Below are 24,712 nucleotides of genomic sequence, written 5' to 3'. Positions count from 1 at the left end.
TACTTTTTTATGCAAGCGAGCAATATGTCATATGCAAGTCAACTTCTATGCACCACTATCAAAGCACCTTTACAAAGATTGCCATTATTTTATTATGAGCTCCTCCAGTGTTGGAAATCTGTAGAGAAAGTGCGTAAGTTCAATGATAATAACGTAACTGATATTCTTAATGAGCCACTGTTTAACAACCCACTCATCATACATCCCATACGAAATGAGCCTTTTGCGCTCAGACATTTTGTTGACGCGGGAATAACCAAAGTATGTGATTTGGTATCAGAAACGAATAAAACTTGGTTGGAGGCCGCTGATATGTCGGATAAAATTAAAATCCATTCCGAGCGTATTCTCCATCTCAGTATCAAGGTCATTCACGATTCTATTCCTACCAAATGGAAAGATACTATCAACACCTACTTCAAAGGGAATGGGAAGTGTAATCAACCTCTTTCACATCATAGCTTTGAACTGCACTTTTCTGATGAACTAAATTTGCCACTATATAAGTTTGAAAAAGGCGCAATCTATAAATATCTAATACGTGTCCAGTCAATAACACAACACTTACAAAAACTTGACACTGTTTGGCGGGACATCCTTAGTCTGCCTGAAAGTGCTAAACCCAACTTCAAGGATTGCTATGAAACACCAGTCATTAACAAATATGGGGATCTGCAGTGGCGTATTGTCCATGGTGCCTTTCCAACGGGGAGATTTCTGTTCAAAGCTCGTTTGAACAATTCAGATAAATGTCCCTTTTGTGATGAAGTTGACACACTTCAACACATTTTTATGATTGTCCATCAAATAGCGCCTTACTCCATTATTTTAATAACATCGCGTCGCGACTGCTTCAACCAGATTTTCGCATTCCGATTTGGTGGTTCACTATTTTACCACCCCATCGCTCAAAACACTTTATGTCGAGCAAGGCACAAGGTTTATTTTGTTTCTTAGCGTGCATGGCTAAGGTTGCAATTCATGTCAGCCGTCGTAATAAAAGGCAAAACAAAGGATCGAGTGAGCCTCTGGACATTTTTATTCAAAGTATTAAGTCGAGGCTTGAAACAGAATATGAATGTTTCCGGATCATGAACCAACTGCCTGAATTTGAGATTATGTGGACGGTAGAGGATGTACTATGTAAAATCGAGGATAACACACTTCGCATTCTACTGTAAACATGGCAGGTACGATCTATTTAAAGCAGGAAGTTGCTTTGTCTTGTTGTTAAACATCGATACAAACGAACATCATTGTATTTACAAACTTAGCACACGCACAGGAGCCAAGAGTTTTGTCCTCTTGGTGGGCTATCATTGCACACACTTACAGCAGCGCATATATGTTTTATGTTACTTGTTGTGTGTTTTAAATGTTTTGATTTTCCCTTGGAATTTGGCAGGGGGGTTGGTACCCCCTTAAGTGCGAACCGGTGTCACCGGCCTGCCTACGGGGTTCCAAGGTGTTTTTGTACTGTTGCGTGATCGTCTTTTATTTTATTTTACCCGTGAACCAAAAAGCATAATATAATATAATATAATATAATATAATATAATATAATAGTCGCCGGGAATATGTTTAGTAATCGTCTCGGCATTAGACGAAAAAGAAATTAAAAGAACTTCAAGAACAGAGTAATGTATAATTAAATATACATTGTGTACATGTAGGGAGGATCAAGTATCCTGTCGTGTAGGTCTCCACGTTAAATTGTTGCTGCGAACGTCGCTTATAACCAAGGGCATAACAAGGTATACGGTACATGCACACTCCCAGTATGCGGTACATGCACACTCCCAGTATGCGGTACATGCACAATCCCAGTATGCGGTCGCGTATAAATGTCGATGTTTACGTCTTTTAACACCATGCAACATTTCAGTGGTAGTGCTTCCCAGTCTCACGTGCGTAAAAGAAGTAGCTAACACTAAGTGGCCACCACGATTTGCGATCATTAGATAAGGAAAGCAAAAACTCGCACTTTTTCAGTAATAATGGCGCTAAAAAGAAATACTAGTAAACTAACATTGAAATAAACATTGAATTGACCGTTTAATTTAATTTAATTTAATTTAATTTAATTTAATTTAAAATTTAATTTAATTTAAAATTTAATTTAATTAGATACAACATTTAACTTGATAACTAAATATAGGATTGTATTTTAATTGCGTTTAATTGCAATTCCTTTGTAGTTTAATTGATATTTATCTTGATTGGTATCTTGAATCGCAATCGCAATCGCAATTTGTAGTTTAGTGGTGACCCAAAGAAATTACTGTTTAAGACGTCGAACGCAGTTGAGCAATACAACAAACAATGCGACACTCTCGACGCGCGCGTGTACGGCAATCATTCTTGTAGCCCATACAAGAAACTATGACGCTGTTTTGTCTACTGATTTATGTTCGAAACGGGGTCCGATCTTGAAGATTACACTTCGTTAAAGTAAATCCAGCAAGCGTAGATACGATCATGGTAGACATTCACCGGAAGTTGGATACACTCAGTTTGTTTTATACACATCATAGCTTTGCCATGGGTCACATGAACGTACATTGTTGTATTTGGTGGTTAACCATAATATATTTGTGGTTGTAACAAAGTTTCAATAATGTATTTTCGCCCACAACCATGACTGTACATTTCTCCATTTCACTATTTGACTGAATCACCGAACGAGGCTACCGACTGGTTCAACGTAATTTATCGATTGAGCTGATTTTCAATAATCTATATAGGTATCGTTATCTCCTGTTGGCAAAAACAACACACATACTATCACAATAAATATGCATACCCACATCTGTCTTCGATTCTCTTCTGTATGAAAGCAATATTTTCTATTTAAAGACAAATATCGATATAAGAATCACGTCCTAAAAGGGCTCGCCTTCTGCGTTTTTCTAGAAACTTTTATGATGACATTACCTAGACTGGGAAATGAACAATTTTCTGGGCCGTACAAAATGAGCCATTAATTTTACATACTATGTCACGTGACTCCCGTCATGTTAACTCTCATAATACTGGTGAAAGAAAGAATATTAATTCATACATTCACAAATACTTCGATTCATTCATTCATTCATTCAACATTTCAAAATTCCATGCTGCATTTTGTTTGACTATACTGTAGCAGGTGTTATGATATAACGCAAAGCGACGTGGTAACGAGCACAAGTAATTAATCCTAATTTGTCTCGATGTATAGTGTTCAACTTTAATGCACACACCATACATACGATTATTAAGCAATTAGTTGCTTTGAGTGATGTAACGTCCCAATAGCGTCTATTAAAATGATTCTGCAGTCGCAGATATCATTTTTGACTTTTCGAAACGAGCATATATATATATATATATATATAATAAGACGATTTTGTTCACCTGGAAATATATGTTTTGTTTGATAATATTATATATGTCAGATGCACGCTCGCCGATTACGACGTGAGGCAACGGATTGAGGTGATGACGCCATTGTGCACCACACTTAATTATAATATTCTTTGGAGGGAGAGGTTTGCCAGACAATGCATGTCAATACTTTGCCAAACTGTATAATGCTCTGGCGTTTGACAGGCGGACTGTGTTGATATCTATCTCGACACGAACTGAATCTACACTAACGCGACATGTACCGTTCATGAAAACAACCCATGGTATTGAAATAGACGAATAGTGATCAAACCAAGGCTGGAAATGCTAAGTGTTCGGACTCACCCAGTCGAATAACCGACGGAGAATGATCAGACGATGTTATCTCCCTGGTTATGACCACTAGGAAGAACACGAGGAAGCCGGAAACGTTGTTCATTCTCGGAGCCACTCAAAACAGTGTTTGATAAGTATAGTTCTGCCACCTCCCTTGCCTCGGCGTCAGTACCGCAACCGCTGTGAGTGCGATCAATAACAGGAACTGTCAAGTCTCCCCAAGCGAGTGTGCATCGCGTATGGAACACCGGCTGGGCTAAAATGAACTGATTGCATATATTCCAGACTGTCTAGTAGCGCCATGAAAAATGTCATGTTAAAGTGGGTTACTACATTGTGATAAAGGGGTGCCAATCTCCGGACAAATGTACGCAACACATTCCCAGGTAAGTCATTAAAATCTATTAAAGTAATCACTGGGTTGCATCTACAAATTAGACACATATAAATATGAAACATAAACATTTACGCCAGAAGAATGTATACCTATCTGTCTTAAAGATAAACCATATAAACAATTAAATTAATCACGATTTATGTATTTTTAGCATTGGTCTCACGCTGTCAAACGTTCTTGTGGCCATATACATCATCAGATATTTTAGTTTAATGTTCGTAATACGAAAAAACAGAATAAAAATACGGGGAAATAAACCAATAGATCGATGAATATTATATTTAAAAACACGAGTAGGTTAACAATGATCTTATATATAGGTATATATACCTACAGCTTACTGTCATTAGGCATTGACATTACAGGGACATGTAAGAAAGAACACATAAGCATGAAACACGAGAATCGAAACCGAAACTCGACAAATGCGCCTCGTCTCAGTAAGCAGCTGCGTTCCCGTTACGCTGCGTTTTCTATTTGATACACACATACTCGCATCACATATGATTGTATTGTACGATTTTGTATAAGCCTGAGAAAAAAACATAGACACAAAATTGAATACATATATAATGAAATACCAACAATCCAAATCCAAATACTGAACATTAGGTTGTCTATTTGTATTACGAAATACATACTACGAAACAATACTATACATATAAAAGTGGAATTTTCAAAAGTAACATTTTCAAATTGCACATATGTTTGTTACAACATTAAATGAAAACTTGTGTATAGACAGTTTTGAAGCGGCGAATGCCAATAGCAAAATATAACACAGCAAATAATAACACAAAAAATGTCAATTTAAATAATCTTCGGAATAAACATATACAAAGCAATTCACTATACATCAACATGAAGTTGAATGCCACATTATTCAATGTGCCAAACAAATTGACGAACACTTTGCAATTAACACAACGGACAATTCACGTCAGTGCATTTGGAAAAAAGTGGTTGTCAAAAGAGTTCGAAGCCGAAATCTGTCCAAATTCACTTTTTCATGCATCCCACATACTAAAATTATTATCAAGTTTTTAAAAATTTTAGAATATCACACTAATGGCATGTACACTAGTTCCCTGGAGGCGAAGGCGAGCTATATTTAGTCCAATGGCAGGTGGGATGGATTGAATCGAGCGTGCTTACGCAAGCACACCAGAGACTACTGACACGACTAGCCGATGCAAAATGACCAGTCAACACGCACATCATAAAATATGCATGACTACTAATCCACACAGGCCCATATCAGTGAATTTATTAATAACAAATTAATGAAATGTTTTGTTTTTTTTCTTATTCCAGTATTTCTATCTATTGGTTTATGTTCTTTTGCTTTCGTCACCAGTGAAATAACAGTGAGTGTTGTCTTCGTTATGACTCGTTATGTGTTAGTTTCACATGTTAATTTGCACTCCAAAAATACCCTGACAAAATACATAATTAATTTTATGAATTGCCCCACAAATCAGTCAATCAATTTCGGAATATATATGATATCATTGCATATTTAGAAATTTAATTAAGTACAAAATAGTCGTTTTTGAGAACAGTGCGACTATGACCATTAGAACAAGTGTGAGATTAGAGTGTTATTCACAAGTGGTATTTATTGCCACTATTTTCACTGAATAATTTAGTCTCCACACGATTCACCGATTGAAGGATTCTGCTAGCTAATTCCGCTCGCCAATCTTTCAACAAAAAAATGACACTCTTCTTATCTGATCAGCAATCAGGTCACCACATTATTCTCACCAACTAGTGAGATTTATAAAAATCGCGCCTTCAGAATTCGGCACTCTGCCCTTAGTGGCCCCACGCCGACTAATTGGTGAGAATATTCACATGCACAAATGATGCGGGTATCAAGCCCCCTAGTCAAATCATGCTACGTGGTTCATTTCTTATCATTGAATCGACGACAATAACAACGTTCTTATCGGCAGTAGAGAGACATACTGTTACGTCACACTAACGTCGAGAACATGGTACATGGTGACTCGGATGAAGTATTAAACTTTGTAGATTCGTTAAGAACATCTATATACTCTTTATGCTAGACTGGTTTACGAAGTCTTGCCGCCTCCTGATGGCGCACTGATTTAAATTCGTGTAGAGTTGTTCAGGATTAATAACTGGTCAGACAGGCGTTCATGTTGTTAAAAGAAGGAGATTTATATAGTAAATATCACATTTGAGGTTTACACAACCATTTCATCTTTCTCATTGGAAAAAAATCAATAACAGCGTATATGCATTTGAATACAGCATTGAGTAATGTAGAGATGGTATTCATATGTTTTAGTAAAAAAAAACATATTTGAGATGATCTAATTGTCATTTCCACACATAATGCAGATTTAAATTAGTTTTTATTCCATGTACAAATATTTTTTTTCCTATTCCATTTCTTTTATGGTATACCTGTGTTCAGTTAAATGGTTTTCTGTCCGTCATAACCACGACCTGACCCTCAATATCAACACGTTTCCTGTCTTTATCTGTTACCATTATGTCACATTATCGCGCATTTACAAACAATACCGGAGAAGTATACCCACTACTGGTAGGCATTGTATATTATGGATCTGTGCTGTTTTTCTGGTAAGTATTGACTTATTGAATTTTCATATTACAGATCGCATAATTATAGATAATTATAATTAAAATTAACTGAATGTCGGGTCTTAATAATTACACAGTCGATTCCAGAATCAATCTTTAATATATCATGTTTAACAAAGTTATATCAGTGTTCAAGTGTTTGTGTTTCACCTAAACCATACGCGTGCTTATCTGATATCAGTATACTAAACGATAACTCAGGGTAAGAAATCATGTCTCCAACTAAAGCATTGTTTGGTGACAACCTTTCTAGCGTGTCTCTAAGACGTTTGTGAGACAATTATTACTGGTAACAGGGTCTTTGGGTACACCATTCCACGGACTGAGAACGCGTAACATGAAATTACATACCATCCATAATATACCCTAAATAAATTAAATTCAAGAATTCAAATACATGTAATATGATACACATTCACATAAAAGCATTATTATTAAATTCACACCAACGATTATTCGCATCAAAGTGACGATTTTGCTACTTTAACATGTGACACGTCATGAACGACGTATACATCAGATGGTAATTTATGTACATGACGACAAGAAATATCTCCTGACCGAAAGCATCCCAAAATAACAACAGCACCGCAATTCCGAGTGTAATTTGTGACGTTACGCCAGCCTACTATCAATTAAATTAACTTCCCTTAAAAACCAAATTATCTATATATCCAATTTTCCTAGTTGGGTCTATTTTGATATAAATATTATAAAATTTTTCAAATATTATTACTTCATAAAATGTATTCATGAAGTTGAAATAAGTATACAACAATATAATTCTCCGATTGTCACGTATTGTTCACTTTGACTTGAAGTAAACACACAGCTGCTGGATTCCCAGTGAACGGATTGTTTGTAAATGCATTGACTGTGTACAGGGACAGGGAATTTCTGTGACCAACCATTGTAACATTTCGTTCGACGTGATTACCAGCGTGGCTTCACCTATATAAATAATAAATACCGTATTGTTAATTTCACCTTAGTCTGTATCTACCTCGCATAGTCACACTGTCCCACATACAGCGAGTGCATGCAGAGAATACTTACAGGGGCCGAACACTGTAGCGTGTAGTTCATTTCTTTACTATCAAAGTAATTGGCCTAACAAAAACATGTCTCAGGTGATTCTTTTCTGTAACATTAGTGCTGTACTAATATTACCTTATATGGTCATATTAAACATATGTACAACTACTTGTTGATTCAATGTCCGAAAAGGGCCGATCAAAATTAGGTAGCTATATTCTGCAATAGTATGTATTAATGTGCTCCTTTACCCCACATATTCCACATTGAGCGCGTGTTAAACACTGTTTCCAATTGTACATATTTATACACACAGAAGTATATCACAAGCAGAGCCAATGTATTCAGTAGAATCTTGTTTATTTTGATGGTAAACAATGCGTTTCGTTATTTTGGTTTCGGCTATACTTGGATGAAAAAGTCTGTGCTTTATATACTTAAACAATTTGAACAAAATGGTCGGTAATGAGATATATTTTTGCCATTAGATTGTCAAGCTTTCGGATTTTCAGTTGCAACAGATTGTGTATTGAGCAATGCCTCCAGGTAAAATTAATTAAGATATCGAAGTCAGAAAGGGAGGGTCTCATGAGAAACAATAGCCTCGTTGAGAATGAATAATTTTTATATTCCGCATGTTCAATAATTGTTCACCCCATCAGTACTTATACAAATGTTGTTATCAACCAATCAATTAATTAATTAATCAATAAACCAATCAACCAGTCAATCAGTCAAGTAAATTTATTTACAAAGTGATTTTTTTTAATTTACTTTTCTAAGATTTCCTGAAGATCTTGTATTACTTTTACAGTGATAATACAGTACAATGTCTATTTAATCAAAATATACCGATGACTGAATAGGAGAGAGAGGTCACACAATATTTTCTGGTCACGAGAGGCGATTATGCTGACAATACGTTCAATAATAGATGAGTAATAGTAAGAAATATTTGGTTAATGAAAAAAACCCACAAATTTGCCAACGTTTGTAAGTCTGTATATTTTAAAATGTTAATTGTTCAACAGTATATTATTATTCAGAAGAAGCTTATAGACACATTTCCGTAAATAGTACGTTATGCAGAGGTTTTGAATTTACATTCTTTTGTAGTTCAAGTTCAATTATTCGAGTTCCACTCATTTAAATTGTGAGCTTTCCTTTCATCATAACCACGGCTTGTCCCGCAATATCAACACGTCCGTTATCTTTAACCGTCATCTTAATCTCACCACCTCGTTTAGAGCATTGACGAGCTGGCAACAAAAAAAAAGAAACATTTTCAAGTGATATTTGAACAATATCATCGTTTTGGAACACAAAACAATGTATATATGGGATACATACCGTCATTCATGCAAGTATCAGAGTTGTACTATCAATCAATCAATCGAATCACGCGTGCGTAATGACGGTACACACAATCAATGCACTTTATGATCAGCTTATGATCCATCGACTTCTTACATTTTCACAAATGCTTATTTCCTCCTCGGACAGATACGCATTTCATAAACTTGATAAAAGGGTAAATTTCATGTACGTATCACAAGTTATATGCGCATGAATGTATGCTTCTCAATCCAGTGTAAATTATCCAGTTGCAGTCCACCCCCCCCCCATTAACTACAACACATTAACACACTGTTATTGTAGCCTTACGTTATGTTATACAACTCACCATACAAGTTCCTTTTCTTTAATTGTTTGGACCAATAACTTGATAATACTGCATGCGCCGATCCTGGATAGGAATAAACGGTGGGATCATATAAGGAATCATCGTGTCTAAAACTGTCTGTATGCCTACGCGAATGGAGGGGGGAGGGTAGTGTGTGTTATTTACCTGTAACAGGATCTTCTGGCAACCCGTCCCAGGGACTAAATACTCTTGACAGCAAATCATAGTTTGGGAAACCTTGAACTTCATTTTTCCCGTGAAGTGTAACAATCACATCAACAAACGTTCGACCGTCTGTATCCAATTCAAACATGGCAGCCGTGTTTGGTGACAGCTTTTCTAACACATCTCTAAACGTAACAAAATAAAGTTCGTGTGAAATTATCAGTAATTGCGTAACTATATAATACCTGTAACAGGATCCTCGGGTACACCATTCCATGGACTGAAAAAACGAGACACGAAATCGTAGGACGTTCCACTATCATCAACTGCATCATTGTCATGGCAACCTTTCAATGCAGCTATCACATAATGGACATGTTTTCCTTCAAGGTCGCATTCATGCATCGCACTGATGTTGGGAAGAAATCTTTCAAAATCAGATCTGTAGTGTCATCATAAATAAAATATTGGATTATTGGATCAAAAAATGACAGCCCTTGTTGCAGTCACGTCATATTTCAATCATATTTCATAAAAAAAATTGAGCTATTACGCAAGAATGTCCATCGAACCACAAGAGTGTCATGCGAGTAATTTTTATCCAATTTGGAATTCATAGTGATAAATATCTTGCTGTCGAATTTATTTTTCTCTCTGTATTTTCTGACCACGCATAACATTCAACATAGAATGTTGTGACGTTTACCGTGCCATACTGACAGTGATACTTCAACACTAAACGTAGCAATTGTGATTGATATACACAATCCCACTCAGTAGAATTGGTGGTGATAAGATCATTACCTGCACTAGTCCACTTAATTAGTATTTTAGTTGAACAAATTCAGTGAAAAACAAACAAAAACATAACCTTTTAGTTGAATCAGTTAGCCTGATGATAAATGTTTTGGTTTCATCAGAATATTGTAGATCTTGGTATGGTAAATCGGCAATGGTGGTCTGAAAAAACAAAACAAAGACATACTAGCAGGGCAGTGAAACAGTATATTTAGCAATTGTGTAAATATTGTCTGACTGTTTCAGCCAAGTTTGGAACTTCAATTACACAGACGTTTCCGAAAGATTCGAATAGTAATTGACAACGCAAACGTATAATGTACAATAATTAGACTATATCAACGAAACAAATTCACAAAGAACTAAACACGTAATGTTTAATACCTATAATTTTATTTAACATTTTTCTTTCGTTTTTAAGTAATCGTGTCGAGGTAGCCTTGAGGCAAATCATTGATTCAACAGAAATATATGAAACATAATTCATGTATAATGTAATACAAACGATGTTCCATGTGAAGAAATGCTGAAGGTTTACTTATTTAACAATTTGTATTCATTCATAGTACATAGTTCTATGTTTTTACCTTTATCATTGATTGGAAAGGTTCTTTGTCGACATCCTTAAAATATAAAAATGTATGCATGTTTAGTTAAAGTATACACATCTGGACTAGCCAGACCACGTGTTAATATGATGTTATTATCTCCACGTTCTTTTCAGTCATCTATATTTTTTGACTAATTATCTAAATACCAGATGTTAAAAGTTATTTTCCAGAAACAAATCCCTCCTGAACTAATACGACCAAATGCAAAGTCACCAAATGCAATATAATGTACTTGCTACTTCATAAGCTTTAATACTGGAATGGGTGTCATGAGTACGAACTTTACGAAGAATTTAAACCAGGATTTGGATTATGGATAGATGTACATTTAATACTGATTTGTGGTTTGATTACGCAATCAATTGTCCATATCGCCCATGGCTAGGCCAAATGCAGTACTCAATAATCAATGAACAATATAATTTGCATACCACTTTCTCTGTGTTGTATGATGGGAAATCCATGCAGATATATCCATCACTATGGCGACGAGCATATAATTCACCTCTCGTCTTAGTTACAAATGTTAATACATCAGATGGATTTCCTAGAACAAAATATAAGCTTAACATTAATTTAATTTTGTATGCATGTATTTGTATGATGTACATTCAACTTTCTTTTCTGTTTCAGGCAAGTTTCGACAGTTTAAGAGACGATTAGTTCTGACAACATCGTGCATACATAATATCTGTTCATAAACACATTGTTCACATGCGGATAAATATGAAATTCAAATATTGAAAAACGTCATGATGTCTTTAAAATATATGTCATCACCAGATATCACTTATTCGTAGATCTAGTTGATACAAGTGACGTCATGTGGTAGTATTATTCACGAATCGAAAGTGAGAGAAAAATACAGCTCATGGGACTACAAGTATCAATCAGCTTTACGAGACAAATCAGGGGGACACCTTTTTTTATCACATGACCAACCCCGAGTGCCGAAACGACAAAGAAATAATATTTTACAGCACTACGTTTACGAATCGTATATTTTATGATAACTCAAAATCGGCAGAATATTACCCATCCGAGCAATATGTTTGCGTAATAAACTTTTAGTTTTCATTATTATTAACTAATGTCATTTCACCATGCAGTAATTATTCAAGTTGTTATCAAGTTGTTTAAAGCGCGGTGGTCGGCGCGCAGCGCGTGTTCGAATTTCCTGTAAATAAACAATGTATTTTACATGCGTTGTACACGTCGCTATGAGTCCCATATCGAACAGGACGCGGGATAACTTACAACCTACTATGTATAGTCACAACACTGTTAATATCTCTGAAAATGAAAACAAAATGGACGCTCGTCTGTCGGTGAACCTATCTACTTCATTGCGCGAAATGTAGCAAATAGTTTTCATAAAACATTCATTCGACAGTTTCAATATGAAAGTACTTTGCTACGTTGCAAAATTCACAGGAACGTTTTTAGGGAGTTTGCTAATTTCTGGGACAAATCTTGAATTTGTTATAACAACATACAAGACTATACTCACCGACAACATTGAATAAGACTGCAGCTGATGCCAGCGTTGCATGACCACATAACGGTACTTCATTCGTAGGCGTGAACCACCTCAATTCGAACTTCGATCCTAGCAAGGCAGAACATTTGTTTCTTTTTTTATCGAAATGGCTGTTCTGTGGACATTTACTATCTAATGTAGTATGTGACACATATACCGGAGTTCCATATACCTCACATACTTCATTTGCATGTATTCTAATGTTTAAAACATGGATACCACACCACTTTGTATCAAACGTTTATTAACCATTATATTCTACAAACATTTCAATTGCTCGTTCTGATTGTTCGAGAGCGTGGTTTTAATTATGCAAGCCGTGGTAAAATACACCGTAGACCACGGTTTTTCATAGTTAGAAGTAGGTCCCAAACATGAATAGCACAGTTACAGTAGAGATAAATCCTGCTCTCGTCGAAAATCGGGCTGCAAAATTAGCAAAAATCATTTTAGCGTTACGGGAATAGATAATAATAAAGAACATTGCAAACCATATGTATTTAGGTTTGCACGAGTTGCAAAACATTTTTTTTAAGAATTACAACGTCTGCTCTTGAACTTCGAAATTCCGCATCTGACCCTCAAAACGTACGTTGTTGGGCGTACGTTGCTAACAAGAAACTACACGAATAAACGCCGAAAATATGGATATGAATTTGCTCCAACGCTTAATGTGAGAATAAACGCTATATGCTAATTTGAGGGTCCATTTTTTCAGTCCCCGTTTGGACGAAGTCCGAAAACGGGGACTTATAATTCGGTCTCCGTCCGTGCGTCCGTGCGTCTGTGCGTCCGTGCGTCCGTCCAGAGTCATATCTCAGAATCCCTTGGACCGATTCCGTTCATTCTTTGCATGTGTCTAGTACCTTATGTGGGACATATGCACATGCAGTGGTTTAGTGATTCGATTCAAAATGGCCGACTGGCAGCCATCTTGTTTTTTGAAAACGTTGTATTTTGGACATGCTTTGTCAGTTTTCATTCAAACTTGGTACATAGATTATACATGTTAGGATACATGTCCGTGACGATTTACTTCATAATTGGATCAAAGATGGCCGACTGGCAGCCATATTGTTTTTTGAAAATGTATTTTGGACATGCTTTGTCAGTTTTCATTTAAATTTAGTACATAGATCATACATGTTAGGATACATGTCGCCGACCGTCTGTGAGTTCCTGAGTCTGTCCGTCCGTCCGTCCGTCCGTCCGTCAGTCTGTCCAGAGTCATATTTCAGAATCCCGTGGACCGATTCCGCTCATTCCTTGCATGTGCCTAGTACCTTATGTGGGAGATATACACATGCAGTGGTTAAGCGATTCGATTCAAAATGGCCGACTGGCAGCCATCCTGTTTTTTGAAAATGTTGAAATTCGGACATGCTTTGTCAGTTGTCATTCAAACTTGGTACATAGATTATACATGTTAGGATACATGTCCATGACGATTTATTTCGCAATTGGATCAAAGATTGTCGGTATCTTTTTTTATGCGGTATCTTGGACGTGCTTTGTCAGTTTTCATTCACATTTGGCACATACATGTACTTTCTACATGTTAGGATGCATGTCCATGACAATTTGTTTCAAAATCTGGTCAAGGATGGCCGATTGACAGCCATCTGACTTTTTGGCCTTACTACTATATATTTCCACAATTTATGTACTATTTTCATTTGTATTTGGCACATACATCATACATATCAGTGTGTTTCATAATCAGATAAAAGATGGCCGAATAATGGCTGTTTTTATTTTTGGCCATATTACTACTACACGGAACACGTGTTTTTATGTAAATAAACAATTTGTTGTATACACCACTTGGAACCAAGTTTCAAGGACACGCTCGAGACAACCCCTCCGCTTTAATATGATGACACAAAAGAACTTTCAAACATTTAACGGGGACTGTGTCATTTTCAATGACTTGTTTTATTTTACCTTACCACGATAGCTAGTATAATGTCCATGTCACAGAATTGCATTTTAAAGCGGGGGAGTCATCACCTGCGCATGCGTCAGATGGCCATAGTGTGTCATTGTTTGCAAACAAGCGCCTTCGCATGAGCCATTGCGTTTTTAGCGTGTGTTGGCATCATCGCTTGGAACTCAATTCCCACGTGTACAGGTGACAACCCCCTCCGCTTTAATGAAGCTGGCATTATAATATAATGTCAATAAGCCGCCACCAAAGTCGGATATACGACTCGATCATGCAACAACTTTTGGTATACCCGTTTTCAGTTGTGGTTTGTTGCTTCAATATAAAATATCATTAAACCAAAGAGAGAATATCTAGTGTTTTTGATTAAAGAAACCTAAAGTGACACGGTTTATATATACATATAAACGCGACATTATTAGCAACGTTATTAGTGAAGCCTGTCACTGGGCTATTAAAAAGGTGATCAGGTATACAAACTAGACAAATCCGGTAAAATAAATAATAAATAAACATTAAACAAATTAAAATGATAAATAGCTTTTTGTTGGGGTGCATACCAGTTTGTATACCATCATTGAGGGTTCTCACATATGCTGTTTCAGATAGGTTCATCTCTAAGGCAATCTTCTGTTTCTCATCATCAGTTAAATCCTGAAACGTAAAGTTTGAATTTAGATCCCCAAACAAGATAACGCGCGAACAGACAATCATCTACCACTTTCAAAAACGCCCTCAAACACGACTCTAAATGAATATTTTCAACAGTTCAGGTCATATGCCAATTTCAGATTGAAGTACCACCTGGAGAGGTACATATTTTTTTTTAAATCTTTCAGAAACAAAAGTCTTGATGAAATGACTGAAATTTATAAGCAAGTTTTTATCTGGGTCATAAATGTATTGTCTCCTCAAGGATGGATATATTCTTTCATATGGGAATGGCAATATGGAACTTAAAAGGCGGCGGTCGTCGCGTGTTCGAAATCCATGTACTAAACAAACAATATAAATTACATATATATATATATATATATGATATATATATATTTATTAGTCGGGGACATATAATTCGGTCTCCGTCCGTCCGTCGGACTGATTCCGTTCATTCTTTGCATGTGCCTAGTACTTTATGTGGGACATATGCACATGCAGTGGTTTAGCGATTCGATTCAAAATGGCCGACTGGCAGCCATCTTGTTTTTTGAAAATGTTGCATTTTGGACATGCTATGTCAATTTTCATTCAAACTTGGTACATAGATTATACATGTTAGGATACATGTCCATGACAATTTCTTTTGCAATTGGATAAAAGATGGCCGACTGGCAGGCATCTGACTTTTCATTCGTAGATGGCCGAATAACGTTTTTTTTATTGGCCATATTACTATATCTCTGTCACCCATGTATCATGTCATAAATGGATACATGTACATGTCAATTCAATTTGCAGTTTGATCCGAATATGGCCGACTGGCGGCCGTCTTGTTTGTTTAAAATGTGATAACTTGGACATGCTTTCACTTGTGAACTATGTCATTCTTTGCTATGTCTTAAACCGGAGAGGTCGTCACGCAACACATGTTCGAATTTGATGTAAATAAACAATCTGTATACGCCACTTTGGACTCAAGTTTCAAGGACATGCTCGCGACAACCCCTCCACTTTAGTACGAGAACAAAGAGAACTTTCAAAAATTTAACGGGGACTGTGTCATTTTCACTGACTTGTTTATAATAGAAGGCCATCGGTCCATAATATTTACATACATTATTTATATTTAAAAATAAAATTACAATTTTTAAACAATTGACAATTCTTGTAGCCCTTTTCGCAATTTCATTACGTGAAAAGTAAAGACTCCCAGTCTTTGAAGAAGATCTGTATTTTTTCCATTAATTCGTAATATTTACTGCCTGTTGGGGATTTAAAAAGTAAGCAGGAATATATTTTATTCTTAAATTAACAAAAAAAGAACAAATAAGTAAATAATGGTATTCATTTTCAATGTTGTTACTGTTACAAACCAATCAAATGCGCATGCGTTCACTCCTATCCGCATTATTGTTTCTATCTGTCTCAATACGAAGATAGTGGCATGAACAGCGGGGTTGAGCTAACATTTGAACACTAGAATGCACTTTCACACAAATAAATACTTTTAAGCTTCCAAAGAAAATTGTCATTCCCTATAAAATGTACATACCTGGCTGAACCAATCAGTATATAGAACTTGTTTATTTTTGTTCTTAAAAATGCGTAAAAACACATTTACGTTATTTACAGTTTGTGATTCCCAAACATCACCTAAGTTACATAAAAATAATATTTTTTAAACATGACTAACCTAGGTTAACCTGGATCAAAGATTGGATTTTTCAATTTTATACAACATAAGGTAGCATTTTTAATAATTTTATTCAATACCTAATGCATTTTAATGCTGTGTGAAAATAAATAGGAAACCTGCTACACTCGGCCAAGACTGCAACATTTGGAGCATTGCAAGAGATACCCAAAAAATAACGACAGGCTAGAAATTGTACACGTTCCAAACATAAATGATTTTCAAAGCCCCATACCTAGGAACCATAAGATAATATTGGTAACACCATAGTGTCAAACATTTAAAAAAAATACATGAAAGTATGGCATACCTGTAATTTTTGGAACCCTGGTAATATTAAAAAATGCCTTCTTTGCCTGTTGTGATAATATTTTTGTTGCTTCGGACCCAATCTGATTAAAATCTGATGTAGTGTACGGGCTTTAATTATTTTGGCTATAAACTTATTTTAATTTTATTTTTTATTACTTTTGTTATTAATGCCTTTTTATTTTATTTTATTTTATTATTTTACTTTGATTTTGTGATTTTTTTAATTCCGCCCTACCTACATCTGAGCCGATGCCTATGTAACGAGATTTCAACGAGACCCACTATCGACGATTTTAGTCAACGAATCACAGACCTCCTTCTATAGCGCACATGATGACGTCACCGGGCGGAGTCGGGTGGCAAACACTCAAATAAAATGGCGGATTATACCGACCGAGAATAACACGGCTTTACGGTAAGTTTATCATTGTCAAATGCAACGAAAGTCATTTTTATGTTAATATTGTGGCTCGAATGGTTCGACTTTAGATCGTTATTTTGCATAGTTATTCTGGGAGTGACGATTTTGTTTCCACCGTTTCGACCGAACACCAGTGTCTTTTTCCAGTCGCCTGCCCTGGAGACGGGTGATGTTTTGTTGAAGATCGGGCCAACATCGTCTACGGTATTGAAGCCGTAGCTGTAAATATTCATCAAATTGTATCAACATTTTGTACATTATACAATAACTCTTTATTAAAGTAATTGAGCTGATTTGGACTGGAATAAAATATTTTTTATTTGGAACACATCGCAATTGATCAGGAAATATTTGTTTGCTCCAATTTTCTGCTTCGATGCCGTGGGCCGGTGACTGTTATACAATTTAAAATCAGTTTGCATTGTTTACTATAGCTGTTTACAGTGTTCTAATCATTACGATTTACTTATTTTTTTGCTTCCATTCTAGATAATTATGCTCAGTGGTGTAAAATTGAAGCGATGACTGAATGAACGAACCTTGGCTAGCGAAGATGTATCTGGAAGTGTACACATTTGTTGGAAGTGAAAAAAATGTTCAATGTAATGACAAAAATTGTAAAATGCTGAGGAATTTCTTTTGCAAATAAAAATATACTAGCAATTTTCTATTAATGGTTTATTCAAGTGGGCAAAATATAATGTACAGAAAGATTGCCCGTAGAGTATCGCTACACTGAAAAGTAAGCAACCGACAGCCTGTATAAAAGGGGGGGGGCTGTGATTGGCTGTTACTTACGCGAGATTTGAACGGGACTTACATAGGCGTCGGATCAGATGTAGGTAGGGCAGAATTAAAAAAAAATCACAAAATCAAAATCAAAGTAAAATAATAAAATAAAAGGGCATTAATAACAAAAGTAATAAAAAATAAAATTAAAATAAGTTTATAGCCAAAATAATTAAAGCCCGTACACTACATCAGATTTTAATCAGATTGCTTCGGACCAAAAAAGTCGGTTTGAGAAAATAACACCTAAATATATATAATATGGCACCACTATGATTCGTTCCCCACCGTAAGTCCATTTCTCATTTTTTGAAAGTTGACCCCCCAGCTTTGAATACAATCACTTTAGATTTACATAAATTTACAATTAGTTTCCACTTATTACAATAAGAACTCAATGTGTTAGAGTGTCGCTGTAAGCCAATGACAGTGTCAGAAAATAAAGCGACATCATCTGCAAAAAGCAAGCACATAATTTCAACTAGATCAGGTGAAAGTTGTATGCCCCTCTGAACCCCAGAATGTAACTCGCGTGCCAATTCATTTATAAAAAAGGAAAACAAGAAGTGGCTAAGTACAACCCTGACGCACACCGGTTGGGCAGTTAAAATATTCAGTACAACTAGTGATAGACGTGCGCACGCACAACTTGACATCTTCATTCATAGCATAAAGCATTTTGAACATTTTACCTGTAACACCACCCCTCAGAAGAATATACCACAATCGTTGGTGTTCAACAGTGTCGAAGGCCTTGGAAAAATCGACAAATGCGCAGTAAAATTCTCCACGTTTTTAGACAGATATTTTTTAATATCGCACTGTAAAATGAAGATACTGTCAACAGTTGAATAACCACCACAAAAACCTTTCCGAAGGCCTCCGAACAGAACTCGAGACGTCGGTTAAGAATAGACGTGAATATTTTGCTAAATATACTTAGTAGAGATATTCCCCTGTAATTGTCGGGTCTGTTCAGTGAACCTTTTTGTGAAGTGGTACAATGGTAGCCCTTGACCACCGCTGAGTAAAAATAATTGAATCAAATAATCTGTTAAATAACACAATTAAGTACGACAAAAGATAATCTATATTCGATTTAAAAAATTCCCCTAATAATCCATCCGGTCCGGGTGATTTGCCATATTTTAACTTGCGAACCGCTACTATAATTTCATCAGCCAAGATCGGACTATTTAAAAACTTTACTTCCGACTCTACACCAGAAGAAATATCAATACTGTTAATTAAATTTAAAAACTCGTCAGAAGGAGGGAAATCATCCTATCCTGGTGGATCACAGGGAGTAAATAATTTACTAAAATAATCAAACCACTCATCAGGTTGGATAGAGTTAATACTAACAGGTACGGACGATAAACGTCGCAAAATGCTCCAGAATTTTTTTGAATCTTTCAATCCCAATTCAGTCCTTTTTTCACAGAAAAAAGGCAAGTTTTTTTCTCTCCACACACAAGTTTAATTTTGTTTTCGCGGCGAATCAATGCTATTATTAACTCTGAAATTTCTCAACAAGTTATACTTCCCATACTTCAAAGCTTCAAAGATGGCTGACTATGATAATGTGATACATTTTCTGGTGCCCGCCGACCCATTCCACACAAATCAGCTGTCCTAGTAAAGATATTACTCATATTATAAACAAAATTAGAAATGTCATAATTTGGGTCGGAAATAAAGCTGTCAAGACCTTTGTCAACTAAACTAGATTTGAGTTTGTCGTTCTTTTCTTTACTCAGTAACCAAATGTAACGTTTTAAAACTAATTCATTTGTTTCATGCTGGGTAGTAGCCACATTTGGTACACTGGCATTTATTGAAAAAGACAAAGGAAGTTGATCGGAATCCGTACGAATACCAACTACAAAAGTGGACAACGTTGTAAACAAAATAGAGGACATAATAGTATAATCAACCACGCTGGGACCCGAATTGGCGATGCAAGTAAATTCCCCGTGCTTGGCATCCTCGCCAAAGCGGCCATTTATAATATGCAAATTAAACGTACAACACACGGAAAATAGCGACCTCCCGAAAATGTTACTGTTTTGTCTTTTGAAACTCGTGTTAACGCAAAATCATCTTTGTCATAAAGGAAATCAGAATCAAGCATATATTTCGTATCATCATCTATTATATAATCAGGTAATTCGCCAGTTCGAGAATTCAGGTCACCAGTAATTATAATGTAAACATCGTTCAATTTATTTAGATTGTCTACAAGTTCATTTTCTAAAAGTTCTAAACCATTTGACGAAGAAAGACTATTATAGATGACTGAATACTGTGGGGCAATATAAATACTACTAAAGAGAACATCTTTATTAAACCCAAAAATATTTCTATCAAACAAAAGAAATATACAATCATGTAAAGCAGAATTTAAAGAGGGGGGCAAGGGTTATTTTCGTTCAACGTAATTGCAATATTTTTTGTTCGTACAACGTAAATTGAAAAAAATTAACTCCGTAATTCTGCAATCACAGGCTAGACGTACAACGTAATCAATCAATATTTTTTGTACACTGTGAAAATGTGTCATTTTTCTCGGTACGTGCAAGAATTTACATCCAAATAAAAAAAGTCGTAAAGAATAACCCAGGGAAATTACATTTAATTTCGAAACTGTAAAACGACTAGATGACACAATTCATTGCAAAATTCAATTTTCACTGTTAACTGTAAAAACGTCTTTTTTTCCTTGTAAATTGTAAAAAAAAACTTTTTATTTCCCGTAAAACTGTACCAGCTACCCCTCTTGCCACTCTCTTCAAGCGTTTGACATAGCTGGATAGATTGTTACCCACTATAGTGCAGACACCCCCGGCGTATCTACCACGTGCAGTGTTGCGTTTGGGGGATGTACTGTAAATTGTAAATCCTGGGAAAGGTTGGTCAAACTGATCATCGTTTTCTGCCCATGTTTCAATAAAAGATGCTACATAATTTTTTTTTAAATTTAACGAACTAATTTTGTTATTCAAACCTTGAACATTCCAAGTTTGAAAAGTTATTATGTTTGGGCCAAGGCCACACTCCTAGTTTGTTATGTTTGTCCTGGCGTTTTCTTTTGTGCCTTTCTGTGCCGTGTTTTTGGCCCTTGTAACTCTGTTATTTTCTTTGTACTATCCATTTCTTTCTTCTTATCTATTACAACCAATTTTCCACTTTTGTAATAAGCAATTTTATCTTGTTTCTTATAATCCGTAACGGTTTTTTGTTGTCGCTTTGTAAGGTCGTTGCCAATGCCGATACCAACCTGTTATGTATAATTTTAAATCGTCTTTTGAGTATGTTCCACTATTCACAATTCTACAAAATGTTAACAGTCTATAGCCAAGACTGTTTGGATAATAAAAAGCAACAACAAAAAAATTCACTCCCAAGTGCCCACGAACCTGCATCTCTACCTTAAGTTCCGATCTGGCCGCCAACGCAATCATTTTATCGACCCAGTGGTGAAACTATACGATAACAGGACGCGCACCATTTTTTTGTTCTACTACCTGGTGCTCGATGTGCTCTAACTATATCACGAAGTACCTACTGCTTTTTGTTCACATGCATATTCAAAATCGCCAATACTTGCTATTTGCGTTGGTCAACGATTCACCCGGTATCTCCTCAATTCCGTACAGCCGAACATTTTCCCTCCGCAGGATCGATTCAGATTTATCTTTAGCATTTTCGACGGTTTCTACGCGATTAAATAATTCATCCAGCTTCATAGATATAGAGACCAAGTCTAGAATTACTGCATGCTTACTTTCCTTCAGTTCACGAATGTCCACTTCAACTTTGTCAAACATTTTTTTTAAGTTGAACAAACTATGGGCTTATCACTGAACACGTCTCACGTAAATTTGTTTGTTCAGATTTCAGGTCTTGTAACTCATGATGTATGTCTTCCCTCATCTTTTTCATTTCGTTTAATAGTTCCGACTTCATGGACGACACGGCTTCAATGATATCATTCTCACGGGGACCGGGGTAGAGTTCAATATCACCAGCTAAATGTAACAAGTGTTCAATACATGGGTTTCTAAACTCGTGTGTTACATAATCAGCAAGAGTAGATGAACGTATAATAACACTGCATAATTGTCAACTCAATTTGCGTAGCACATTGTTTAGGCTTTCTGATTTAAAATTTCGAATGCAACTAGATTGGTCTCCTAGGAAGCATAATTGCCCAGATTCTTCTAACCATTTATGACTGAAATCAATACCAAATAGTTACAAATTTGCTCCGCCAACTGTGAGGACAAGCATCGGGATACAAACTTTCAACCGATATGATAGCTCATTTGCATACGACCATCTCGTTGTTGGACAGTAGAACTCAATACGAATGTCTCTCCAGTTTTTTTGGATGAACAAAACATCCGATCCGACATCTCGAATTCCCGATGCTATCTCCGATCGTTGGGCTAACTATAACGGCAATAATCAATGCAGAAAGAATGAAGTTTTCACGAGGACCTGTGAATACCCCTACCTACCATTCAAACTCCAATCACGTGACCTCCAGAACAGGAGGCGACGACTACCGCCCTTTAAATGGTGTCAACGCAATTATTAATTATCAGTGGATTATTAATTCTGATTACGGAATTGTAGTTTTTGCTCAACTAGGAATGTAGTATCCCGGTGTAGTATACGTGTTTGAAAGAGTTACAGCGGGCTTTGAGTCAATGAGTTAAATTGTTACCCTCTCTGGTAGCTCTGTTATTTCAGGGCTTCACTTTTCAGGACGGCGGTCACCCCGGACAGCGATCTTACCTATACAAGTTGACGGGGCACGTGCACGACACCAATGCAGACCATACTGACCGGTATACGTCGGTTGGATGCGCGCGCATCTGACCCAGTTTGAGGCCAAACAGATTTATTTTGTAACAAGCTGAACTGCATGAAATCGCCCAATGTGCTCGTTGTAGTGCTTACCTTGCCTTCAAGTAAACATACAGCTGCTGGATTTCCAGTGAATGGCTTGTTTGTAAATGCATCGACTGTATACAGGGGCAGGGTTCTGGTTTGGACAGCCATCACGAAGTTGTATTATTGTGCTCGACGCTGCCTATCAATGTGACTCATCAACCGTGAACATCGCCCGATATCATCGATGACATCAGGTCAGGAAACAGGTGAACCCCGGGAAAAATGGAAATAACATTTAAAACACAACTATCGCAACAATACCCATACTATATATGTTTGGTTGACACATATACCACAACGACGCGTTGCGTAGCGTAATATTATTAGGGTCTAGTCATTCAATTTCGTTGATTAATTCAACATCATGAAGAATGAGGTAGCAATTGTGACACGAACAAATGAACCGACAAAATTTTAAAGGTTTATAGATAACAAAAGAAATTCGCAGAAACAATGTATTGGAGCAACAAAGATAAAGAAGATATTTTAAGTGCTTAACTGCTAAGGCTGCCCTCAACGACTGTGGCCAAGATTGTCGAATACTTGTAAAAGAGAGGAAGAAAGGCGAACAAAAAGAAGATAATATATATGTTTTTATATATATTATTACTATTAATTGTATTTATTATTATTCGTTTTAATATTTGCTTTTACAATAAACTTGCCACACCGGTGGCTTTCATAAACAAACCAATTCTTGTAAAATTCTTGCAAAATAATTGTAACGTCAACAAATAATTAAAATAAATAATAATTATATAGAAAAAAATTAAGCCAACCAGGATCTTATTTTAATCAGATTGGGGCACTTCCTACAAGAGTTTATGAAATTCTATTATTTTTATAGTATACTGTGATTATATAACTCTTACCAAACCCTAAATTCTTATTGAAAGTTCACATGCGTCAGGTAAAAAAATATCTATCCCTAATTACCATATTTAAGCTTGCAGGCCAGATATTTTAAGTAAGGCTGCCCTCAACGACTGTGGCCAAGATTCTCAAATACTTGTAAAAGAGAGGAAGAAAGGCGAACAAAGGCCAGACTTTCAGTCGAGTGTTCCCGACCCGAACTGGTTAAAATCACTAAAATGCATGGTTTGGTTAATAATTAATAATAATGAGTCGTCATTTATATATGGTACTATGTGGACATTAATAATTCATATAAGGTTTCTTGATAACAGAGTTAAGCATATATACTGTACACAGTTGCAGGAGCCTGCATTTAGAACACTTGTTATGGGAAACTGACTCCTGAACAATTTTCGACTCTAGGTGGCGCTGTTTACGACACCATGGAAATCTCAATTTTCACATTGACGCACTACATCACGATGATACTC

The 24,712-nt window shown here is 36.1% G+C and overlaps 1 protein-coding gene and 1 long non-coding RNA gene across 2 annotated transcripts; one reads left to right on the top strand and one right to left on the bottom strand.

Moving 5' to 3' along the window:
• Positions 1–8,515: 8,515 nt before the first annotated feature.
• Positions 8,516–23,474, bottom strand: LOC100378713 (phenazine biosynthesis-like domain-containing protein). The gene is made up of 9 exons (XM_078008807.1): positions 23,373–23,474; positions 15,093–15,186; positions 12,558–12,656; positions 11,479–11,594; positions 11,024–11,059; positions 10,510–10,598; positions 9,884–10,080; positions 9,474–9,536; positions 8,516–9,048 (listed from the first exon to the last, which is right to left on the bottom strand). The coding sequence occupies exons 1-9, from the start codon at positions 23,472–23,474 to the stop codon at positions 8,936–8,938; spliced, it is 909 nt and encodes a 302-aa protein (XP_077864933.1). The 3' UTR covers positions 8,516–8,935.
• On the top strand, positions 17,384–18,278 carry LOC144350701 (uncharacterized). Its single transcript, XR_013420316.2, has 2 exons — positions 17,384–17,609; positions 18,105–18,278. It is a non-coding gene; the product is annotated as an uncharacterized LOC144350701 (long non-coding RNA).
• Positions 23,475–24,712: the final 1,238 nt, after the last annotated feature.

This window comes from Saccoglossus kowalevskii, chromosome 13 (assembly GCF_978046115.1).
Source record: "Saccoglossus kowalevskii chromosome 13, keSacKowa6.1, whole genome shotgun sequence".
Classification (NCBI taxonomy): Eukaryota; Metazoa; Hemichordata; class Enteropneusta; family Harrimaniidae; genus Saccoglossus; species Saccoglossus kowalevskii.
This window is presented reverse-complemented; position numbering and strand designations above follow the sequence as displayed.

Coding starts and splice junctions, on each gene's coding strand:
- LOC100378713 (XM_078008807.1), bottom strand. CDS start 23,474: ATGGCTGTCCAAACCAGAACCCTGCCCCTGTATACAGTCGATGCATTT. Junction 10,081..10,509: donor CTAACTGATTCAACTAAAAG/GTTATGTTTTTG, acceptor ATGACACTACAG/ATCTGATTTTGAAAGATTTC. Junction 9,537..9,883: donor ACCCGAGGATCCTGTTACAG/GTATTATATAGT, acceptor ATTCCTATCCAG/GATCGGCGCATGCAGTATTA.